The 22,857-nt window shown below is 45.3% G+C and overlaps 1 protein-coding gene across 6 annotated transcripts in view; it reads left to right on the forward strand.

Moving 5' to 3' along the window:
* Positions 1-22,857, forward strand: part of LOC124545829 (PDZ and LIM domain protein 3) — a 437,938-nt gene that overhangs the window by 111,295 nt on the left and 303,786 nt on the right. For all 6 annotated transcript variants that reach the window (XM_047124780.1, XM_047124781.1, XM_047124782.1 and 3 more), the window contains exon 4: positions 6,117-6,357. In XM_047124780.1, the coding sequence (XP_046980736.1) occupies positions 6,117-6,357 (241 nt within the window). The remainder of the gene's footprint in view (positions 1-6,116; positions 6,358-22,857) is intronic.

Genomic DNA, 22,857 nt, shown 5'->3' on the forward strand with positions numbered 1-22,857 from the left:
TACACGTTTTCTCACCTCCCGCGTAACTATCGTAGTATTTGCAGTGGATCCTGATGCAGTTTGGAATTCCTGTCTGATGGTCTGGGTAGATATCTACCTATTACACATTACGACCCTCTTCAACTGTCGGGCTGTACGCTTTTGTGCTGTACGTGTCCCTTCACGTTTCCACTTCACTATCATATCGGAAACAGTGGACCTAGGAATGTTTGGGAGAGTGGAAATGTCGCGTACAGACGTATGACACAAGTGACACCCAACCACCTGACCACGTTCGAAGTCCGTGAGTTCCGTGGAGCGCCCCATTCTGCTCTCTCACGATGTCTAATGACTACTGAGATCGCTGATATGGAGTACGTGGCAGTAGGTGGCCGCACAATGCATCTAATATGAAAAACGTATGTTCTGGGTGGTGTCGGGGTACTTTTGATCACATAGCGTGTCATACATCCCAACTAAAATCAAACGTGTTATCCCGCAAAGCAATCTTCACTACCATGCAAATGTCAGTGATGACTCTAAAAGAAAACTTCAAATTATTTTAGACTGCCTTGCTAAGAAAGCAGCTGTGGATACACTAGACAAGATTATGGTGAACTATACAGTAAAGAGGAAGACAAACAGATGGTCCACTGTGTTCTAGGATATCACTGATATATCTGCATATAATTTACCACTTTGGTGAAGTGAAGTGTTGCACAAGCATTTTTCGAACCGATGAATTATGATCGCCACTATAAAAAGTTTATTTTCCTGATGAATTAGATAATGTGCTGTTTGGATGAATTATTTATGCGCATGTTTTGTAAAGTGGATGGCCGCAGAGTATCTGCAACCCGTAACGACGATAAACATCGTATCACGTTGGCGGTACCTGCTGGTCGGGCGGTTTACTCCGTGTCGTCGGTTCCTGCCTTGAAGGTATGGTGCGCGCCAGAGAGGAGTAACGCTCGTGATAATACCTATGACATCACGGGGAAAAGAAAAAAAATTGATATACATGGATTCAGTTGGAGTATGTTATGACTGACCGCTTTTGGGCTTAGTCCATATCAATATAATTGTGATGTTCTGAACCACAGAGCACTTTTGCCTCGCATCATTGATGTAAACAAGAGTACAATATACGATACGTTGGTGAACAGAAGCATCGTATTTGTTTTGAAAACTGAATGTTGGATTTATACTCCTAACTTCCAGTCGTAACCGCAGCACTTCAAGAAACTAAGTTCAGCCAGAAGAGAATGTCAATTGTGCAGAAATAGGTAAGGTGAACAAGATTGAATAATATGAAGTCTTAGTTACCAGTCAGGCTTTACTTCGACAGCAGATAAAACGGTAAAGAACCAGTGGAACATCGCACGTGGCGGTCGTCGCCAACAACCCGAACAAATACTGCTGGGAATAAATAAAATTTACGAACAACAAGAATAGTAACCATAAATTTGAAATTTTAAAGAGAACTGGTGAATTTTGAATGCGCAGATTTGCGGGAGATGGTATCCGTTGTCAGTAGTAAAGAAGATCAACAGCAAAGATTATGCTTAAGTGCAAAGTCAATTGTCAGCACTGCGAATTAAGAAATTTTCCATCGTAATAATCCTGCGCATAATCTACAGGAGCAGTCGCAGATCGCAGCTGCGGCTCGTCATCCTACAGCGGCGGCAGCTTCTATGGCGCTCCCGCTTTTACGGCGCAATACAACCTGTATACAATCCGAGTTCATTAGTGCCCAAAAACATTTTCTTTTGTGGTGGTGTTTATCTTGTGGAGTAAACTGCAGACCGTGTGGGTGTACTACAGTGGCATATCTAGCCTTGTTACACTTTTCCGCTGAGGCTTATAAGGCAAGTCTTATTGAAGACAAGACGGTGACAAGGAGAATGGTTGCCGATGTCCCGGGCTGATTCAGGACATTTAGTAAGCAGCTGACTAGTGATATCAACGAATTAACTGCCACACTAGAGAATTCTGAAACCGAATTAAAGAATGGAACGACAACAACTCGAGCAAACAAACACCACACTAAAACAGCATATCAGTGATTCACATAGGAAAAAGCAGGAAATACAAAAGAGCGCCTCTCAGTTACAGACGAAACTTTCGAGGAGATAAATTCGGAAATATTGAAACAGTGCAATTTAGTTCGAAATGATGTGGATGAGCAATTTCGAGGTATAAACGAGGGCATCAGACAGCTAAAAGGATTGACAGAGCAGGAATTTAACACACATGATAGACGATCAAATCTCAGACACACAATTTAAGTTGAGAGCGTTGGAAGAAAGCAAAGGTTCAAATGTAGCCGCTATTTCAGGCTCTACACTTGCTAGTGTGGAGGAGCATGTAGTTGAACTAGTCGAGAATACAGTACGGAAAAGGACTGACTCGTCTGTAGATACATCTCACTTTGATGCGGAAACAGATAGAACAGAAAATCAATTACAGAAAGTTTGGGACGAGTTAACGAAGACCAAAGACTAATTAAAGAAAAAAAGTTTATTGCAAATAGTGGATTGTCAGCCGAGCTGGAAAGTGTATTAGTCCATCCAAGCAATTCTATAGATTTAAGCCAGATGGAGACTGTTCATCCTATGTATTTTGAAGAGTATTTACTAAATCTTTACCCAAGACATGGGATATTAGAAGAGGATTGATTTCACATTAAGTTGTTTAGAGGGAGACGCTGCAAAGTGAGGAATTGCTCATGCAGAAGAATTAACGTCCTGGAACGTTTTCAGGAAAATTTAAAAAGAATTATTGGTCTCACAGCACTTAAAAACTGACATTTGAGCTTCTTCAGCCACAGTATTAGAATAATATTGGGGAACTTTTAAGAACTACACTTTTAAGATAAAAAAATTAAAAAACGCACCACAAAGTAACTATCCGAGAGGGATGGAAATCGGCAGGTGCGATGTATGTGTGCTAATGCTTACAGTTTCATAAAAATTGGACTATTTATTCAAGAGAAAGATCTCTCCCTCTGGCCCTTATGCAAGCAGTTATTCGGCTTGACACGGGTTGATAGAGTTGTTGGATGTCCTCGTGGGGGACATCGTGCCAAATTCTGTCCAATTGGCGTGTTAGATTGTCAAAATCCCGAGCTGGACAGGGACCCTGCCCGTAATGCTCCAGACGCTCTCAGTTGGGGAGAGATCCGGCGCCATTGATGGCCAAGGCAGGGTTTAGCAAACACGAAGAGAAGCAGTAGAAACTGTCGCCGTGCGTGGGCAGGCATTATCTTGCTGAAATGTAAGGCCAGGATGGTTTGTCATGAAGGGCAATAAAATGGGAGGTAGGGTGTCGTCGACGTATCGCCGTGGTCTAGGGGTGCGCGGATGACAACCAAAGGCGTCCTGCTATGAAATGAAAGAGCACCCCAGGCCATCACTCCCCTGTTGTCGGGTCATTATGGCGGGTGATGGTCTGGTTGGTGTACACCACTCTCCAGGGCATCTCCAGACACGTTTCATCTGACCGTCGGGGCTAGATTCGAAGCAGGACTCATCACTGAAGTCAATTATACTCCAGTCACTGAGCTTATAGGCCGAAGGGCCGTGTGCAGTCATAAAATAAACTTTACTTCTGCTGGACGGCCGCCTCCGGATTCAAAAGTGTAACGTCAGTGCATTTGGTGTAGAATTACTGGGGTTCAGTTACTGGTAAGGGATTCTCTCAGCCTCGTGATACCAAATGAGGAACGCCATCATCAGGATTATGTTACAGGCAATAACGACTGGAAGGATTGGCACATGCTGCTCACATGTCCCACGACCGTAGATCACTACTTGTATTGCCTTGCAGGCTTCAGTTGGTCAGTAGAAACAGGTCTAGGGTCTAATCCGTGAATGGTGTTAACATCTACATCTGCTGAAGACGACGTAATTTATTGGTAATGTCTCTTTGATGTTTGGAGGGAACTGTATACCCAGCGTCCTCTATTTCCGTTGTCCCAATCCTAGGGCCATTCGTCAAGCGTCCAGTCACGAAAATCTTATTAATTATTCGGAACAGTGTAATTTCTTTTATTTTATATATCTTATCCCGATAAGACGAATATGTTACGGCAAGATGTACTGTAATGTCAACGGGACGTTATTCTCAGAGTGATGAGCAGAGCTTCTGCCAGTTGAGAGATCGTCAGATCAGAGGAGCGATGGCCTGGGGTGCTCATTCATTTCATAGCAGGACGCCTTTGGTTGTCATCCACGCACCCTTAGACCAGATCTGTATGCTCTTTTCATCCTCAGGAGAACCCCTCGTCATAGCGTGGCTCTGTGTCGTATCAGACGGAGCCTGTGCACCCAAGCACTTGCTGCGAAGCCCACAGCGGTAATCAGGTTTACACTGGGGTACAATTTACCAGCTCCAGGAGTAAGTTGTAGCTGGCAGTGGTGGCGTTGGTTATTTTGTGCATTATTTTAGCAGCTATTCGACAGTTCTTGATAGGTTTGCGGAGTTATGTGGCACTAAATGTTTACGTACAGGTCAGCAATTCCCTTAAATAACGGGAATCACGTCATCTTTTCAGCCTCATCCGGTGTTTGTGCACAGCATCACGATGGAGGTATCCATATGTGGAGAACGAACTTCGGCGGATTGCATTCGAGTCGTCATACTGGCCTAGTACCTTGCATGATAGTATGTCCCATTGGGTACACAACACCATTTCTTCTGGTTCTTATAGCCGGTAATTTGGACAGTATGCGTTGCATTTGAGCCATATTAAGTACAGTGGTTTTGCCATATCACTAATGTTTCCGTTACGTTATCTTTCAACAAGACAACATTTGCCCATGCTGCCCTGATCTACCTCAGTCGTAGTGTAAGGCCAGTAATGCCATGCCAGACTCTCAGCAACCCATGACCAGCTGTTTCCAATGGGTGAGAGAACTAGAGAACGTGCTAGCCAATCCAACACGACACATAAGATGTTGGCCTGTCCATCATGTTATCCAGATCTCTACCCATTGAAAACATCTGGTCATGGGTTGTCAAGAGGGAACTGGCCTGGCCAGGAGGTTATCCAGATCTCTCAACCATTGAAAACATCTGGTTATGGGTTGCCAAGAGGGCCTTGGTCTGACCAGCAGGTTAACCAGACTTCTAACACATTGTAAACATCTGGTCATGGGTTGTCAAGAGGGCATTGGCCTGGCCAGCAGGTTATCCACATCTCTCAACCATTGAAAACATTTGGTCATGGATTGTCAAGAGGGCATTGTCGTGGCCAGCAGGTTACCCAGATCTCTCAACCATTGAAAACATCTGGTCATGGGTTGTCAAGAGGGCATTGGCCTGGCCAGCAGGTTATCCACATCTCTCAACCATTGAAAAAATCTGGTCATGGGTTGTCAAGAGGGCATTAGCCTGGCCAGCAGGTTATCCAGATCTCTCAACCATTGAAAACATCTGGTCATAGGTTGTCAAGAGGGCATTGGGCTGGGCAGCAGGTTATCCAGATCTCTAACACATTGAAAACATTTGGTCATGGGTTGTCAAGAGGGCACTGACCTGGCTAGCAGGTTATCCAGATCTCTCAACCATTGAAAACATCTGGTCATGGGTTGTGGAGAGGAGATGGGCTGGCCAGAAGTTTATCCAGAACTGCCACACTGAAAACACCTGGTCATGGATTCCCAAGAGAGCTTTGGTATGACCAGTATGTTCTCCAGATCTCTACCCATTGGAAACATCTGTTCATGGGTTACCAAGTTTCTGGCATGCCACTACTCGACAGCCACTATGACTTACAGATTGCGCATTGGATGGAACCAGCAAGTAATGACGTGCCCATATCTGCAAACCAATCTCAGTTCAACTTGGTGCTCAGCGGTGTTAGGTCCATTGTTGCTTGTAGACGTATACGAGATTTCTCACGCCACACACGCCAAAAATCAGTCACAAGTTCAGTCACGTACTCTTATTGCTATGTGCACATAAGTAAAATTTTATTTGTTATCCTTGTAGGTGATGTAATTTTAACGGCTGGCAGTGTAGGTTCATGAACTCAGTATTAACGAGCTGGATGCTCAGCGCTGACTGTTTCCTGGATCCTTTACTCAGTCACTATCTGTGGCTGCTGATGACTGATCTGACGCTGCTTTCTGCAGGGAGGGGCCGACGCTTCCGGGTGTGGGCGGCAGTGCCCTGACGCGCTCCATGACGCAGCCACTGCCCGTGTCTCCGCCGACGCCGACGCCGTCCGCAGCGCCGAGGCCCCCGGTGGCTGGCGGCGTCGCAACGCCATTCACGCAGTCGTCCACGCTGCCCAGGGGGCAGGTCGTCTTCCCGCCGCCGCTGCCCTCGGACGTCCAGCCCCAGGACGACGACATCAACGCCATCACGCACCAGGTACGTCTACAGTCAAACTGCCTTCCCATTGTGGCTGCTGCCCAGAATGCAGCATCATCCAACCTTGTCTGGCTGAGCACATATGCGGGAAGAGGGGAACGAGGCGTAAGAACGGAAGAAGTCCCTTTTGACATCGAGAGGGCTTTTGATAAGGTGATGCATGATATAACGCTTCACTTAGACTTTCCATTCGTGTGGAGAAGGCTGTATTCAGTAAAATGCTACAAACGTGTCACTGCGATCAGATGTGCACTGGATCAAACCCCACTAAGCCCACAAAAGGGAACGGGTGTTGGCCTGTCAGAATTCAGGCGCGCTGCCTCAGGAAGATCAAGTTCAGCCGTACCTTTCTCCCATCTACCGAATCACAGAACGCAACTGTCAGAGATACAGTGTAGCAGCGAAGACTTGTGTATGAACTCAACGTGTGGTTAGACGCGCGATCCATGCTGAAATATCGATGCATGAATATGAGCTGTTGTGGCGCTTTTGCGAGTTGAGCGAAGAAAGTGGAAGAGTCCATGCTTTGCTCAGTCTGAAACTGCTATCTCTGTTACACTACTGGCCATTAAAATTGCTACACCAAGAGGACAAGCAGATGATAAACGGGTATTCATTGGACAAATATATTATACTAGAACTGACATGTGATTACATTTTAACGCAATTTCGCTGCATAGATCCTGAGAAGTCAGTATCCAGAACAACCACCTATGGCCGTAATAACGGCCTTGATACGCCTGGGCATTGAGTCAAACGGAGTTTGGATGGCGTGTACAGGTACAGCTGTCCATGCAGCTTCAACACGATACCACTGTTCATCAAGAGTAGTGACTGGCGTATTGTGACGAGCCAGTTGCTCAGCCACCATTGACCAGCAGTTTTCAATTGGTGAGAGATCTGGATAATGTGCTGGCCAGGGCAGCAGTCGAACAGTCGAACATTTTCTGTGTTCAGAAAGGCCCGTACAACACCTGCAACGTGCGGTCGTGCATTATCCTGCTGAAATGTGGGGTTTCGCAGGGATCGAATGAAGGGTAGAGCCGCGGGTCGTAACACATCTTAAATGTAACGTCCACTGTTCAAAGTGCCGTCAATGCGAACAAGAGGTGACCGATACATGTAAACAATGGCACCCCATACCATCAAGCCGAGTAATACGCCAGTATGGCGATGACGAATACACGCTTCCAACGTGCGTTCACCGCGATGTCGCCAAACACGGATGCGATCACCATGATGCTGTGAACAGAACCTGGATTCGTTCGAAAAAATGACGTTTTGCCATTTGTGCACCCAGGTTCGTCGTTGTGTACACCATCGCTGGCGCTCCTATCTGTGATGCAGCGTCAAGGGTAACAGCAGGCAAGGTCTCTGAGATGATAGTCCATGCTGTTGCAAACGTCGTCGAATGTTCGTGCAGATGGTTGTTGTCTTGCAAACGTCCCCATCTGTTGACTCAGGGATCGAGACGTGGCTGCACGATCCGTTACAGCCATGCGGATAAGATGCCTGTCATCTCGACTGCTAAAGTGCGCGTCATATATCTTGGCGGCCGAGTTTAGGTTCGTTATGCGCATCTGACGTCACAAAACACAGTCAGTCAATGAACAGAGAACGATGTTGCCAGATCTCGACAGCAGTGCAGAGCACGGACGAGTGGCTTCAGTTTTAGAAACCTTCAGTCATAAATAAAGTAATAGAACAAAAACAATGTCTTGATAGCACACTTTCTTTTACAGAAAGTTTGGAAAAAGCATTCTTTATACCAATTGCTTCATATTCTATTAATTAATTAAACCAAACAAGCAATAAGACTCCTAATTCAGGCGATAGCAAGGAAAGGTGTTTGTTTCAATCTCACGAACTGCTTTTTCGCAATAAAGAACAGCGGTAATTGTTTATTTCCTATTGTACTTCGACGAAGCGTGAGTAATTCAGTCATACCAACAGTGTTTATAAGTAGTTGCGTGTGATGTTAGAGGCCTTATGGAGTTTGCTGTTCGAGGTGCTGAGGTAGCAGAACGGTTAAGGTGTTGGACTGCCAAGTGAAAGGTTATGAGTTCAAACCTTATGCGATGCTTAATATTTTCTTTATTTAAAAACAATATTGGAGTGCCTTACTTCATGAATTTTATTCGTTTGAATGAAATTTCTAGTGCTTTGCCTCTTCATTAACTTTTTCGCTGCAGCAGACACGTGCTCCCCGCATTCCGCGCTGTGCGCGATTTTGTCATCACTGCACTTCTCTCCTGTGCGGACACATAGTGTTCCCACTGCTTTGACACACTTATCATTCGATTTCACAAAAACTATTTGGCCAAAAAATTTGATTTTTACACGTCTTCTTGCCTGGTACCTTCCCCCCATAAATGACTTAATTTTGTTTTGATGTGCAGCATTAAATGTAGTAAACCATTGCACGAAATTCTGAAGAGTTTGCGGAGGTAAAAGTCCATAGCGTATACTTTCCGTATGGTCGATTTTAGTTGCCACAATGTTGAGAATGAAATGTGGACAAGATACCTAAATTTCATATAATATTTACTGTATAACAATATCTCATTTAATTTAAGTACCACATAGGTGTCGTATGTAATATTGAGAAATATTCCGTCTTTCGTGATTGTAATAAAAGTTTTATATACACACGGCACGTTTGGCTTTATTTTAAAGCACTTCCATCGGTGAAAGGTATGGCACATACACAATGGTATTCATGTTCTATTTCTTGTTTTTGTTCCACAGTCGCAGTTTTACCAATGGTATTGAAATATATCCCTCTTCTGCAACTGTAACAGACGCGTTTCTCTCTTTTGAAGCATCATAAGAGGACTGTATTTTGTGTCCTCCATTGCCAAGTCACCTTTCGTAGTTTTGTGCTGCGGTAGCACAATATTCAACGTTTGTGTTGGCTCATCAGTGTTTTAGCAAATAAATGCTGTTTGTGTGTGCCACACACAAAATTATATTTGACATAGCTCTGAGCACTTCACTGACAGACGGTATATTCAAGTCCTAATGTTTTTGTAAGTCCACAGTTTTGTTTAATGTATTTTGTCTACTTCCTTTTGATTGATTGAAGTGCTTTAAAATAAAGCCAAACGTGCCCAATGTAAGTAAAACTTTTGTTACAGTCGCGAAAGACGGAATATTTCTCAATATTACATACGACACTTATGTGGTACTTAAATTAAATGAAATATATAGGTATCTTGTCCACATTTCATTCTCAACATTGTGGCAACTAAAATCGACCATACGGAAAGTATACTCTATGGACTTTTACCTCTGCAAACTCTTCAAAATTTCGTGCAAAGGTTTACTATATTGAATGCTGCATAATAACTGCGTTGAACATCGAAACAAAATTAAGTCATTTATGGGGGGAAGGTATCAGTCAAGAAGATAGGTAAAAATCTAATTTTTGAGCCAAATAGTTTTTGTGGAATCGATTGATAAAGAGTGTCAAAGCAGTCGGAACACAATGTGTCTGCACAGGCGAGCAGTGCAGTGACAAAATCGCCCACAGCGCGGAAAGCAGGGAGCACGTCTTTGTAGCAGCGAAAGGGTTAATGCGGCCGTGGTGGCTTTACTTCATGAACTGCGCGCTCCCCCCCCCCCCTACACGTAAGCTTGCGAACTATGCTATACTATGGCGCTGCTTCTATTGGCGCGTGCGTCGTGTGCAACTGGCAACGCAGCAATCTCCAGCGTCTGGGCGGGCATGCGCGAGCCGCCAAGATAAAAGAATTGAACTATAGTGATAATACGAGACCGTTGGGATCCAGCACGGCGTTCCGTATTACCCTCCTGAACTCACCGATTCCGTATTCTGCTAACAGTCACTGGATCTCGACCAACGCGAGAAGCAATGTCGCGATACGATAAACCGCAATCGCGATAGGCTACAATCCGACCTTTATCGAAGTCGGAAACGCGATGGTACGAATTTCTCCTCCTTACACGAGGCATCACAACAACGTTTCACCAGGCAACGCAAGTCAACTACTGTTTGTGTATGAGAAATCGGTTGGAAACTTTCCTCATGTCAGCACGTTGTAGGTGTCGCCACCGGCGCCAACCTTGTGTGAATGCTCTGAAAAGCTTATCATTTGCATATCACAGCATCTTCTTCCCGTCGGTTAATTTTCGGGTCTGTAGCACGTCATATTCGTGGTTAGGCAATTTTAATGGCCAGTAGTGTAGATCCTTCGCCTGATGGATTTCCACTGCTTCTTTCACTATCGAATCCCATAATTATAAAGTCGACACTGAATTTGGACATTGCCGTGCGCCATAGAGTGACCAGCGTCCATGCAAGTCCTGCTGCAGCTGATTTATTGGACCTGCTAGAGACGTTCGTATCTTCAGCGTTCCGTACATCTCTTTACATTTATTTAAGGATCTAGGGATATTCACAGTAGCTTCTCAGTATATATACTCTCTTATGACATTTGTTTTTAACAACCGAACCCAATTCAAAAGTAATAGCAGTGTGCATAACTACAATACTAGGAGAAAGGACGATCTTCACTATTCAAGATTAAATCTAACTTTGGCACAGAAAGGGGTGAATTATACTGGCACTAAAGTCTTTGGTCACTTACCAAATAGTATCAAAAGTCTGACAGATAACCAACAAGTATTTAAGAAGAAATTAAAAGAATTTCTGAATGACAACTCCTTCTACTCCATAGAGGAATTTTTAGATATAAATTAAGAAAAAAAAATATTAAAAAAAAAATAAAAATAAAATAAAAATAAAAAAACAAAAAAAATAAAGTTGTTATATTAACTTAAGTATGTTGTTAAATTAACCTAATTATGTCATGTATTGGAAAATTTGACTCGTTCCACATCATTACGAAATATCGTATTCATGATCCATGGAACTAGTAGTAATCTAATCTAATCTAATCTAATCTAATCTCGGAAAGTAAGGGACACTGGCCCGATTTATGAAAGGCGTGGTCGCAGGTGATCTTTCAAGCCTGAGCCTTGCAGAGCTCGAGCCATCTTTCACAAAACAAAAAAGTGCTTCGGAGGAGAGCGAAAGATTGTATGAAGGCCGTTCAATAAATAATGCAACACAAATTTTCTTAAAAGCATGTTGGTTTTTTCAGGACTCCAATACACCCTATTATTTCCCACTCTTCTGACTAAAAAACCCTATTTTTAAACATAATCTCTTCACCTTAGTGAGAGGTCCTCTATTCCCGCATTTTACTACTCTACTAGTCGACGCCGGAGCCAACGTCCTGTTGCATCATCCACGAACACTTCCCGCGTATGGAAGTCGGAAGGCGCGAGATCCGGGCTCTAGAGTGACTGAGGGAGAACATTACTGTGAAGTTTTGTGAGCTTCTCCTGGACGCGCAGACTTGTGAGAGGCCTCGTGTTTTCATGGAAAAGAGGTACCGTTACGCTGAAGTCCAACACTGCAGGGGTCACAGCTGCGTGTGGCCGACCGGCACGCGAGAAATCGGACAGGTTTGTGTGATCTTGTTGCGATGATGACAGACGCCTCGCGCAACGACTCACCGTGCTTTTATTCACTGCCAGGTCTCCGTAGACGTTCTGCGAGCGCCTATAAATACCTGCGATGCTCTGATTTTCTGCCGAAAGAAACTCAGTGATATTGCTCTGCTTGGAACACATCTCCATCACAGACGCCGTTTTGAAGGCTACCTATGGCGCCACCAGCTATTGGAACTGCATGAAACTATAGGACTTGAAGGGGAATATTCTAAGACGCCCCACAATAAAGTTCCGCATTTTTTCAAGCGAAATCGGTCGAGAAAAAAATGTAGCAATACTTATTGAACGCTCCTCGTACTACGTGTGGATCTGACCTGTTTTTGACAACAGACTTCCCACAAATGCTGGAAATCTCTCTGTTGCATCTGTCTCATTCCTTAAGCCCACCTTATATTTTACCCAAAGCGGCGTTTTATAGCCTGGCCACAAGCGCAGTGACGCTCCTCTCTTAAACAAAGTGTGCGAGCGCTGTAGTTTCAATCCGTCTACACACTTTGAAGATGTACGAAGAGTATGAGACCGAAATATCAGTTCAAGAAATAGAGTTTCTGTAGCCGTATGCCCGAAAGTTGATGAAACAGTTACACTGAAGCGCCAGAGAAACTAGTATAGGCATGCGTAATCAAATAGAGAGACCGCCTATATAGGACAACAAGTGCCTGCCGTGTTGTTGGATCGGTTACTGCTGCTACAATGGCAGGTTAGCAACATTTAAGTAAGTTTAAACTTCATGTTATACTCGGCTCACGAGCGATGGGACACAGTGTACCCGAGGTAGCGATGAAGTGGGGATTTTCCCTAGCGACCATTTCACGAGTGTACCGTGAATACCAGGAAACCGGTAAAATATCAAATCTCCGACATCGCTGCGCCCGGAAAAAGATCCTGCAAGAACGGGACCGACGACGACTGAAGCGAATCGTTCATCGTGGCAGAAGTGCAACCCTACCGCAAACTAATGCGGATTTCAATGCTGGGCCATCAATAAGTATCAGCGTGCGAACCATTCAACGAAACATCATCAGTATGGGCTTTCGGAGCCGAAGGCACACTCGTGTACCCTTGATGACTGCACGACACAAAACTTTACGCCTCGCCTGGGCTCGTCAATACGACATCTAACTGTTGATGACTGGAAACATGTTGCCTGGTCGGACGTGTATCGGATGTACGTGTAGGGGTATGGGGACAACTTCACGAATCCATAGAACCTACATGTCAGCAGGGACTGTTCAAGAAGGGGAAGGCTCTGTAATGGTGTGCAATTGGAGTGATATGCGACCGCTGATACATTTGGATACGACTCTGACAGGTGACACGTACGTAAGTATCCTGTCTTATCACCTGCATCCATTCATGCCCATTGTGCATTCCGACGGACTCGGACAATTCCAGCAGGACAATGCGACACTACACACGTCCAGAATTGCTACAGACTGGCTCCAGGAACGCTCTTCTGAGTTTAAACACTTTCGCTGGCCACCAAAACCCCCAGACAAGAACATTATTGAGCATGTCTGACAAGCCTTGCAAAACGCGCTGTTCCGAAGTGGTCTCCACTCCCGTCGCACTGGTTCGGATTTATGGACGACTTTGGTGTAGTTCCCTCCAGCACTGCTTCAGACATTAGTCGAGTCAGATCTAGCTCGCAATATCTGATGCTGACCGAGATGTACTTTAACATACCCTCTATGAGACATCATTCTAAGAAATCATCTACATTTATATCTACAACTACTTTCTCCACAAGCCACCGTACGGTGATGGCGGAAGGTATCTTGTACCACTACTAATCATTTCGTTTCCTGTTCACTCGCAAATAGAGCGAGGGAAAAACGACTGTCTATGCGCCTACGCTTGATACCTAATTTCTCATATCTTAACTTCGTGGTCCTTAGGCGAAACATATGTTGGCGGCCGTACAAACGTTCTGCAGTCAACTGCAAATGTCGATTCACTAAATTTTCTCATTAGAGTTTCTCGAAGAGAGCGTCGTGTTCCTTTCATGGATTCCCAAAAGAGTTACGGAAACATCTCCGTAGCACCAACGCGTTGTTCTGACCTACCAATAACAAATCTGGGAGTCCGCCTCGGAATTGCTTTGATGTCCTCCCTTAATGCGACCTGGTATGGATCCCAAACACTAGAGCAATACTCAAGATTAAGTCGCACGAGCGTCTTACTTGTGGTCTCCTTTACAGATGAACTATGCTGTCCTAAAATTCTCCCAATAAACCGAAGTCGACCAGCCGCCTTCCCTATCACAGTCATCACATGCTCGTTCTATTTCATATCACTTTTCAGCGTCATGCCTGGGTGTTAAAACGAAGCAATTGTGTCAGTATCCGATCATTACGGGTTTGTTTTTCCTACTCATCCGCATTAACTTACGTTTTACTATATTTCGAGCTATCTGTCACTCAGAATATCAACTACAAAATTTGTCTGAGTCATATTGTATCCTCCTACAGTCACTCAACAATTACACTGTCCCATACGCCACAGCATCATCAGCAAACAACCGCAGGATTGCTGCCCATTTGTCCACCAGAACATTTATGTATATAGAGAATAATAGCGGTTCTATCACACTGCTCTGGGGCGCTCCTGACGATACCTTTGCCATTGACGAACACTCACCATCGTGGACAACGTACTGGTTTCTGTTACTTACGAAGTCTTCAGGCCACTGACACATCTGTGAATGTACTCCATATGCTCGTATCTTCGTGAGCAGTCTGCAATGGGGCATCGTGCTTTCCATATAGAAATATGGAATTTGCCAGTAGCCCTTCATCCACTGTTCGCAATATATCGTCTGAGAAAACTTGAACTTCGCACGAGCGATGCTTTCTAAAATCATACTGATTTGTGGACAGAAGCTTCTCGGTCTCAAGAAATGTATTATTTTGGAACTGAGAACATGTTCAAGGATTCTGCAGCAAACCAATGTTAGGGATATTGGTCTGTAATTTTGCGGATCTGTTCTTTTACGCCGGCCGTTGTGGCCGAGCGGTTCTAGGCGCTTCAGTCCGGAACCGCGCTGCTGCTACGGTCGCAGGCTCGAATCCTGCCTCGGACATGGTTGTGTGTGACGTCCTTAGGTTAGTTAGGTTTAAGTAGTTCTAGGTCTAGGGGACTGATGACCTCAGATATTCAGTCCCATAGTGCTTAGTGCCATTTGAACCTTTTTATTTTGTTCTTTTACCCTTCCTATATACAGGGATCAACTGCACTTTTTTCGAGTCGCTCTCATTAATACAAACACAAAAGACGTCTGTCTCATCAACACTGGATGGACATTGCTGTGGGCGATGTATTATGATTTCTTACATTTACGTGCGTGTGCCACTGTGCCGGTAATGGTATTTTAAAACGTTGGGGGATGTGGAAAGTTGTTCTTGCTCGTCTTTACTACTATATCAGCCACATATTAAAATGAGGCATGTACATTTGTAAACACACACGAAAGAATGATGATATAAGTTTACAATTATGACAGTGCGCGCGTGAAGACGACAGACAGCTGATATCAGCTGACAGTGGTGTAAATGACAGGAACCGTTTAACAGACAGAGTGGCAAATAGAATTGTCTTTCAGTAAAGACTGCGGTCCACATTACCAGCTATGCGATCCACAGGTGACCGTACTGGGTACACACCGACAACCCATACAGTTGCGGCAGATGCTGGTTCCACATGACGACAGCGAATGTAGTCTGCAATGTTCGTTCTCCTGGTAGCCTTCACTCACGGACACGTCCGTAGTGATGCGGTATACATTGACAGGACGCGTTTTAAATCATTCTGTGGTGTCACTCCTATTGCGGTGTTGTCATTAGGAGGTATCACTGTCGGGCTTCTACGTTGCCACGTCAAGGTAAGCCGCAACAATGCTGACACTGTTGACAGTCCGTGGTGCTATTGTCTGTGCGGATACTTGTCTTGCTACAAATAAGCCCATTTCCTGACTCAAGGTATAAGATGTGGCTGTACGGTTCTGCACGGCTGAGCAAATAATATGTCGCGTGGGGCCATTGACACTGAGATCCAGAAAGGTGTTAGTATGGCTCTCCTAACCCCATAGATTCCATATTCGTATGGCAGTCGTCGGATCCGACCCAATGTGAGCGTGAATACCGGAGGACAATAAACTGTTGTCTTGATAGACCACGATCCTGGCGCTGGTAGACATTTCTCCTTCGTAGACGTTGCGTAAAGCTATCTTCTCACAAACAACTAACACTCAAATTACATTTCTGCTGATAAATCCGAAGCGTAATCTTTCTTTACACACAGAATGCAAATGACGTTACTGATGTTTCATGCAGCTCCGCTGAAATGCTGATTATAGTGCCCTTACGTAGGCCCCACAAGCAAAACAAAGTTGCCAGATAGACATAAAACAATATCGACATTATTTTAGTTTATGGCAAACTGACAAATGCAGAAGTTTCACGCCCGTTGCGGTCCAGTATCACAGTTTAGTGAAAATAGATCAAATTCAAAGTATAGAAGGACAACAACTGAACCACTTTCCGTTAATCACTCGCACTAAGTTCAGTGAGACGTCCGATACCAAGTCATTGCGCGTGAGTCCACAGAGGCAAGGAATTAAGGCAGAGGCTCGTTGCTGACTGATGGCTGCTTTATCTCGTGGCGAAATGTCTGACACTTGATACTGCGGAAGCAAGTAATGCTGTTCCAAAACGAATTTTCACTCTGCAGCGGTGTGTGCGCTAATATAAAGCTTCCTGGTAGAGTACAACTGTGTGGCCGAACGGGATAAGAAGCTGGGACCTTTGCTTTTGCGTGCAAGTGGTCTGTCAGCTGAGATACCCGAGCACGACTCATGACCCGTACCCCAGCTATACCTCGGCCAGTGCAGCTACTACCTTAGAACCTTCACAGGAGTTCTCCTGCGAAACTTCCTGGACTTCCACTCCCGAAAGAAAGAATATTACGGATACATGGTTAGCCGCAGCGGCAGGAGAACTTGTGTGAAGGGTTGAAGCACCTAGTGATGAACGGGGCTCTGTCTGTAGGGGGGAGGAGCGCCCCTTGTCGTCGCGGCTGCTGTCGGAGTTGTCCATGAAAACAAACTGGCGCTGTTATTGTTCTCAGGGGATGTTGATGAGTGGCTGCACAAGATGTGTCGCCTACATGTCGGTAGTTCGGCAACCCGCTGGACATGCTTGTTATGTTGATGGACCAAAAACCCCGATACAGTACTAATGATTTGCATATCAAAGCATTTCATGCCAATTTGATGCTTGCTACATTCTGTCTTCGTGGTATTACAATATTAATGTCCAGTAGCGTATCTTTGTACATAGGCGTTAACGTGGAAAATTTAAGCAGTCATGAAGTATGCCTCGCACAACTAAATGATCGCTAAGATAATCCAAGAATAGTCTTGGCGAATCAGCACACGATTTTAACAGTTTGATACACAGAATAATTGCATTTTTCTGGCGATATGGTATTTGTATCCGACTTATCGGCAATCATTTTTAATGTAATATTTCTCAATGGAGTTTATAGCGTCTGCGAAAATAAGTACGAAGTATTTAATTGTACCAGCTACAATCGCAGCAACTCACGAAGGACGTGGGCTTTAATTATCGTATGGTAGCGAAACTTGGTAGGTATGCTAATGCATTAAGTGGAACCAATTTATCCTGGAAAAGAATTAGTTCACATTGTGGCCACCAGGTGAAAATTTGGTGTTGTACACTGTTTCTATGATGATATGATATCCACGCTGTCATTTGACAAGCCATAAAATGAGTGAACAGTATGGTTATCGAGAGAAGAGACCATGCGCTGTTAGTGAAGTTGTTTTATGTGAACGGCAGCTATTACCTGTGCTGCACTGAGAGAGTATTGCCTATTGAAAGGTCTGATGAGAGCCCTGATCTAATTAAATGGTTTAAAGAAGAGGATAATGAAATTCGAAAACACGGGTGAGCGTGGTGTGGCACCTGGAAGAGGAAGGCATCCTATCCCTGTGGAGGATACTGACGAGATTGCTATTGCTGCAAGTGAACCAGGCAGAAAGTGCCAGTGTTCGTGTAGTATCACGAGAATTGTCCATCCCATGGTCAATAGCACAGAAAATTATGTGCTGTATTTTACGCTGGCACCCGTACAAGATCCAGGCGGTGCAGCAATTGAAAACTCGTGAACCGGAGCAGCGTTCTGAATTTGGTCTTCAGTTTCTGGCACACATCGAAGTTGATGACATGTGGCTGGCCCATATTCTATGCAGTGACGAGGCATATTTTACGTTACAGAATGCCTAATTTGGGATACTGTTAAAAGGTGTGCTGTGTATGAAGAGCCACTGCACTTGCCATATGTGAGTGTGTGTTGTGGATTCTCAAGCACCATTAATCTCGGTTCGTTTTTCTTTGAAAAGAATACACCCAGACATTGTCGAGGCCTCCTTGCAGAGCAGGCGGTTCCTGCTGTGGAAGAGCGCAACTGTGTGGAAATCACTGTTTTCGTGCTAGGCGGTGGCAATAACTCATATTGCTACGCCGTGCAGTCTAGGGCGTCTTGTCACGGTCCGCATGGCTCCCCCCCCCCCCCCCCCCCCCGAAGGTTCGAGTCCTCCCTTGGGCATGGGCGTGTGTGTCGACTTAGTGTAAGTTAATTTAAGTTATATTAAATAGTGTGTAAGGATAGGGACCGATGACCTCACTAATTTGGTGCCATCAGACCTTACCCCAAATTTTTCATATTGCTCACTCATTAAAATCTCTGCTTAAAGCAACCTCTGCACCAAAGGATTCGTTCCGGAGGTTTTCCAGATATACGGCTTCCAAGATCACGTAATCTGAATCGATTCGACTTTTGGAGCTGGAGATATCTAAAAGAACTCGTTTACAAGGGACACGTTCGATCTCTACGTGACCCGAAGGTCAATATACAGGAACACTTTGCTCATTTTCCACAGGAACTGCTGCGAGCAGCTGCTGATCACGACATTTTACAGACTCAGCATGTCGTCGACGTCTCCGGTGCTTATATTTAATAAACTATGTAAAAGTAAAATCAACATAATCCCTTTCCTGCTCGTTTTACCATTTCTCCCGACATCCTGTTCCTAATGCATTACAAATGGTTCAAATGGCTCTGAACACTATGGGACTTAACATCGGATGTCATCAGTCCCCTAGAACTTAGAACTACTTAAACCTAACTAACCTAAGGGCATCCTACACATCCATGCCCGAGGCAGGATTCGAACCTGCGACCGTAGCAGCCGCGCGGTCTCGGACTGAATCGCCTAGAACAGCTCGGTCACAACGGCCGGCTAATACATTACATAAAGAAATATTTTATACGTCTTTTTTGTGTTCACAGCGCCATATTTTCACCTAGTGGCCAAAATTGGAACTTCTTTTTTAGCAACGTGAATCGGGTCCTAATTAACGCATTATAACCTCTACCAAGGTTTCCTGCCATACGATAATTACAGCCTACACTGGACGTCTGTGAGTAGCTGCACTTTAATTACAATCACCCGGTATATTACGAGGTTCCATTGCTGCTGACGCTGGAACGAAGTAATAAATGAGGATACTAACCAGTGAGGCGCCGTAACTATTGTCAGGTCACTGAGTAGCACCGTGCCACGGCGTGACGGCGCTGCCCGTCGGTTGCAGCGGAGATGAGAAGGTGGGCAGCGGCGACCCTGTTTTGGCGCGGCCGTGTGTTTTTGGCGGCGTGCCGCGTATCGAGTTGACGACGGCCGACCGCATTCCCGGGTCCCCGGGTTATCACCGCCTGACTAATGCCGCGCAGGTGGCTAGAGGGGCGGGCTGACTCACGCCGCAAACACCTACCGCGTCGCTTCGGAAATCTCGCTCTAGCAAACATTTCCTCAAAAGCGCGCGTAGCTACACTCCTCGGTGTAATACAAGCGGTGTACGCGAACTCATGCGAATAGGTATAGAGTGTATCCGACACGTCCCCGTATCACATCAAGTACGGGGTTGTTGTTATTGTCGTCTTGAGTCCGAAGACTGGTTCGACGCAGCTCTCAACGCTATCTATCCTGTGCAAGCCATTCATCTCTGCATAACTAATGCAACCCACAATATTCTGACTTTTCCTTCTAGACACATCAAAAAAACTTTTGCATCACCTCGGTTCCGAAAGTTCCGGAATGGAGATCTACATAAACATCATTTCCGCCCTTTTTATTGCTCATCAAAATTACACATTGCATGTTTTACCACCATACAGCGAGACATTCAGAGGTGGTGGTCTAGAGTACTGTACACACAGGTACCTCTGTTACCCAGTAACATGTCCTGTTGCATTGATGCATTCCTGTATTCGTCGTGGTATACTATCCACAAGTTCATCAAAGCACTGTAGGTCCAGAATGTCCCACTCCTCAACGGTGATTCGACGTAAATCCGTCAAAGTGGTTGGTGGGTCACGTCGTCCGTAAACAGCCCTTTTCAATCTATCCCAAGCATGTTCGATAGAGTTCATGTCTGGATAACATGCTGGTCACTCTAGTCGAGCGATGTCGTTATCCTGAAGGAAGTCATTGACGGGATGTACACGATGGGGCCGCGAATTGTCGTTCATGAAGACGAATGCCTCGTCAATATGCTGCCGATATGGTTGCACTATCGGCCGGAGGATGGCATTCACGCATCGTACAGCCGTTAAGGCGCCTTCCATGACCACCAGCGGCTACGCCGGCCCCACATAACGCCACCCCAAAAGAGCAGGGAACCTCCACCTTGCTGCTCTCACTGGGCAGTATGTCTAAGGCGTTCAGCCTGACCGGATTGCCTCCAAACGCGTCTCCGACGATTGTCTGGTTGAAGGTATATGCGACACTCATCGGTGAAGAGAACGTGATGCCAATCATCAGCGGTTCATTCGGCATGTTGTTGGGCCCATTAGTACCGCGCTGCATGGTGTCGTGGTCGCAAAGATGGACCTCGCCATGGACGCCGGAAGTGAAGTTCCACATCATGCAGCCTCTTGCGCACAGTTTGAGTAGTAACGCGACGTTCTGTAGCTGCACGAAAACATTATTCAACATGATGGAGTTGATGCCAGGGCCCACCGAGCCTTAATCCTTAGGTAGCGGTCATCTACTGCAGTAGTAGCCCTTGGGCGGCCTCTCTCTATCTCCTCCATGTCCGAACAACATCGCTTTGGTTCACTCCGAGACGTCTGGACACTTTCCTTGTCGAGAGCCCTTCCTGACACAAAGTAACAATGCGGACGCGATCGAGCCGCAGTATTGACCGTCTAGTCATGGTTGAACTACAGACAACACGAGCCGTGTACCTCCTTCTTGGTGAAATGACTAGAACTGATCGGCTGTCGGACCCCCTGCGTCTAATAAGCGCTGCTCATGCATGGTTGTTTACATCTTTGGGGGGCTTTAATGACGTCTCTGAACAAATAAAGGGACTATCTCTGCAATACAATATCCACTGTCAACGTCTTTCTTCAGAAGTTCTGGAACTGGGGTGATGCAAAACTTTTTTTGATGTGTATATATTCATCTCTTGGTCTCCCTCTACACATAACTTATAAGAAAACATCCTAATACTTAATTTTACAGTGAAGCGGCACTGTTACAGGCATCCGTATTCAAATACACGGATATGTAAACAGGAGAATGTACGGCGCTGCGGTCGACCACGCTTGTATATGACGACAATTGTCTGGCGCAGATGTTAGATCTGTTACTGCTGCTACAATGGCAGGTTATCAAGATTTAAGTGAGTTTGGATGTGTCGTTATACTCGGTGCACGAGCGATGGGACACAGCATCTTCGAGGCAGGGATGAAGTTGGATTTTCCCGTACGACCATTTCACGAGTCTACCGTGTATACCAGGTATCCGGTAAAACATCAAATCTCCGACTCGGCTGCGACCGGAAAAAGATCCTGCAAGAACGGAACCGACGACCACTGAAGATAATCGTTGAACATGGCACAACTGCAGCCCTTCCCCAAGTTTCTGCAGATTTCAATGCTCGGCCACCAACAAGCGTCAGCATTCGAACCACTCAACTAAACATCACCAATATGGGTTTTCGGAGACGAAGACTCAATCGCGTACCCTTGATCACTGCACGACACACAGCTTTACGCCTTGCCTGGTCTCGTCAACACTGACTTTGGACTGTTGATGACTGAAAACATGTTTCATGGTCGGACGAATCTCGTTTCAAACTGTTCCGAGCGGATAAACGTGTACGAGTATGGAGACAACCTCATGAATCCATGGACCCTGCATATCAGCAGGGGACTGTTGAAGCTGGAGGAGGCGCTGTAATGGTGTGGGGTGGTCCAGTTGGAGTGATATGGGACCCCTGATACGTCTAGATACGATTCTGACAGGTGAGCATCCTGTCTGATCACCTGTATCCATTCATGTCCATTGTGCATTCCGATGGACTTGGCATTTTCAGCAGACAATGCGACACCTCACACGTCCAGAATCGCTACAGTGTGGCTGCAGGAACACACTTCTGAGTTTAAACACTTCCTCTGGCCACCAAACTCCCCGACCTGAACATTATTGAGCATATCTGGGATGCCTTGCAACGTGCTGTTCAGAAGAGATGTTCACCCCGTCGTGCTCTTATGGATTTATGGACAGCCCTGCAGGATTCATGGCATCATTTCCCTCCTGCACTACTTCAGACATTAGTTGAGTCCATGCCACGTCGTATTGCGAGGGCCCTACATGAAATTAGGTAGGTGTACCAGTTTCTTTGGCTCTTCGGTGTATATTAGATATTAAAAAACTTTCTAGCACTTAATTTTATATTAAAAAACATTAAAAACTCTTTTTCAAAAACTGATTGCTACTGCCAGTCTACATATTATATTCTCTGTACTTCAGCCATCGTCATTTATTTTACCCCCCAAATGGCAAAACTCATCTTGTATTTTTAGAGTCTC

The sequence above is a fragment of the Schistocerca americana genome, chromosome 8 (genome assembly GCF_021461395.2).
Source record: "Schistocerca americana isolate TAMUIC-IGC-003095 chromosome 8, iqSchAmer2.1, whole genome shotgun sequence".
Lineage (NCBI taxonomy): Eukaryota > Metazoa > Arthropoda > Insecta > Orthoptera > Acrididae > Schistocerca > Schistocerca americana.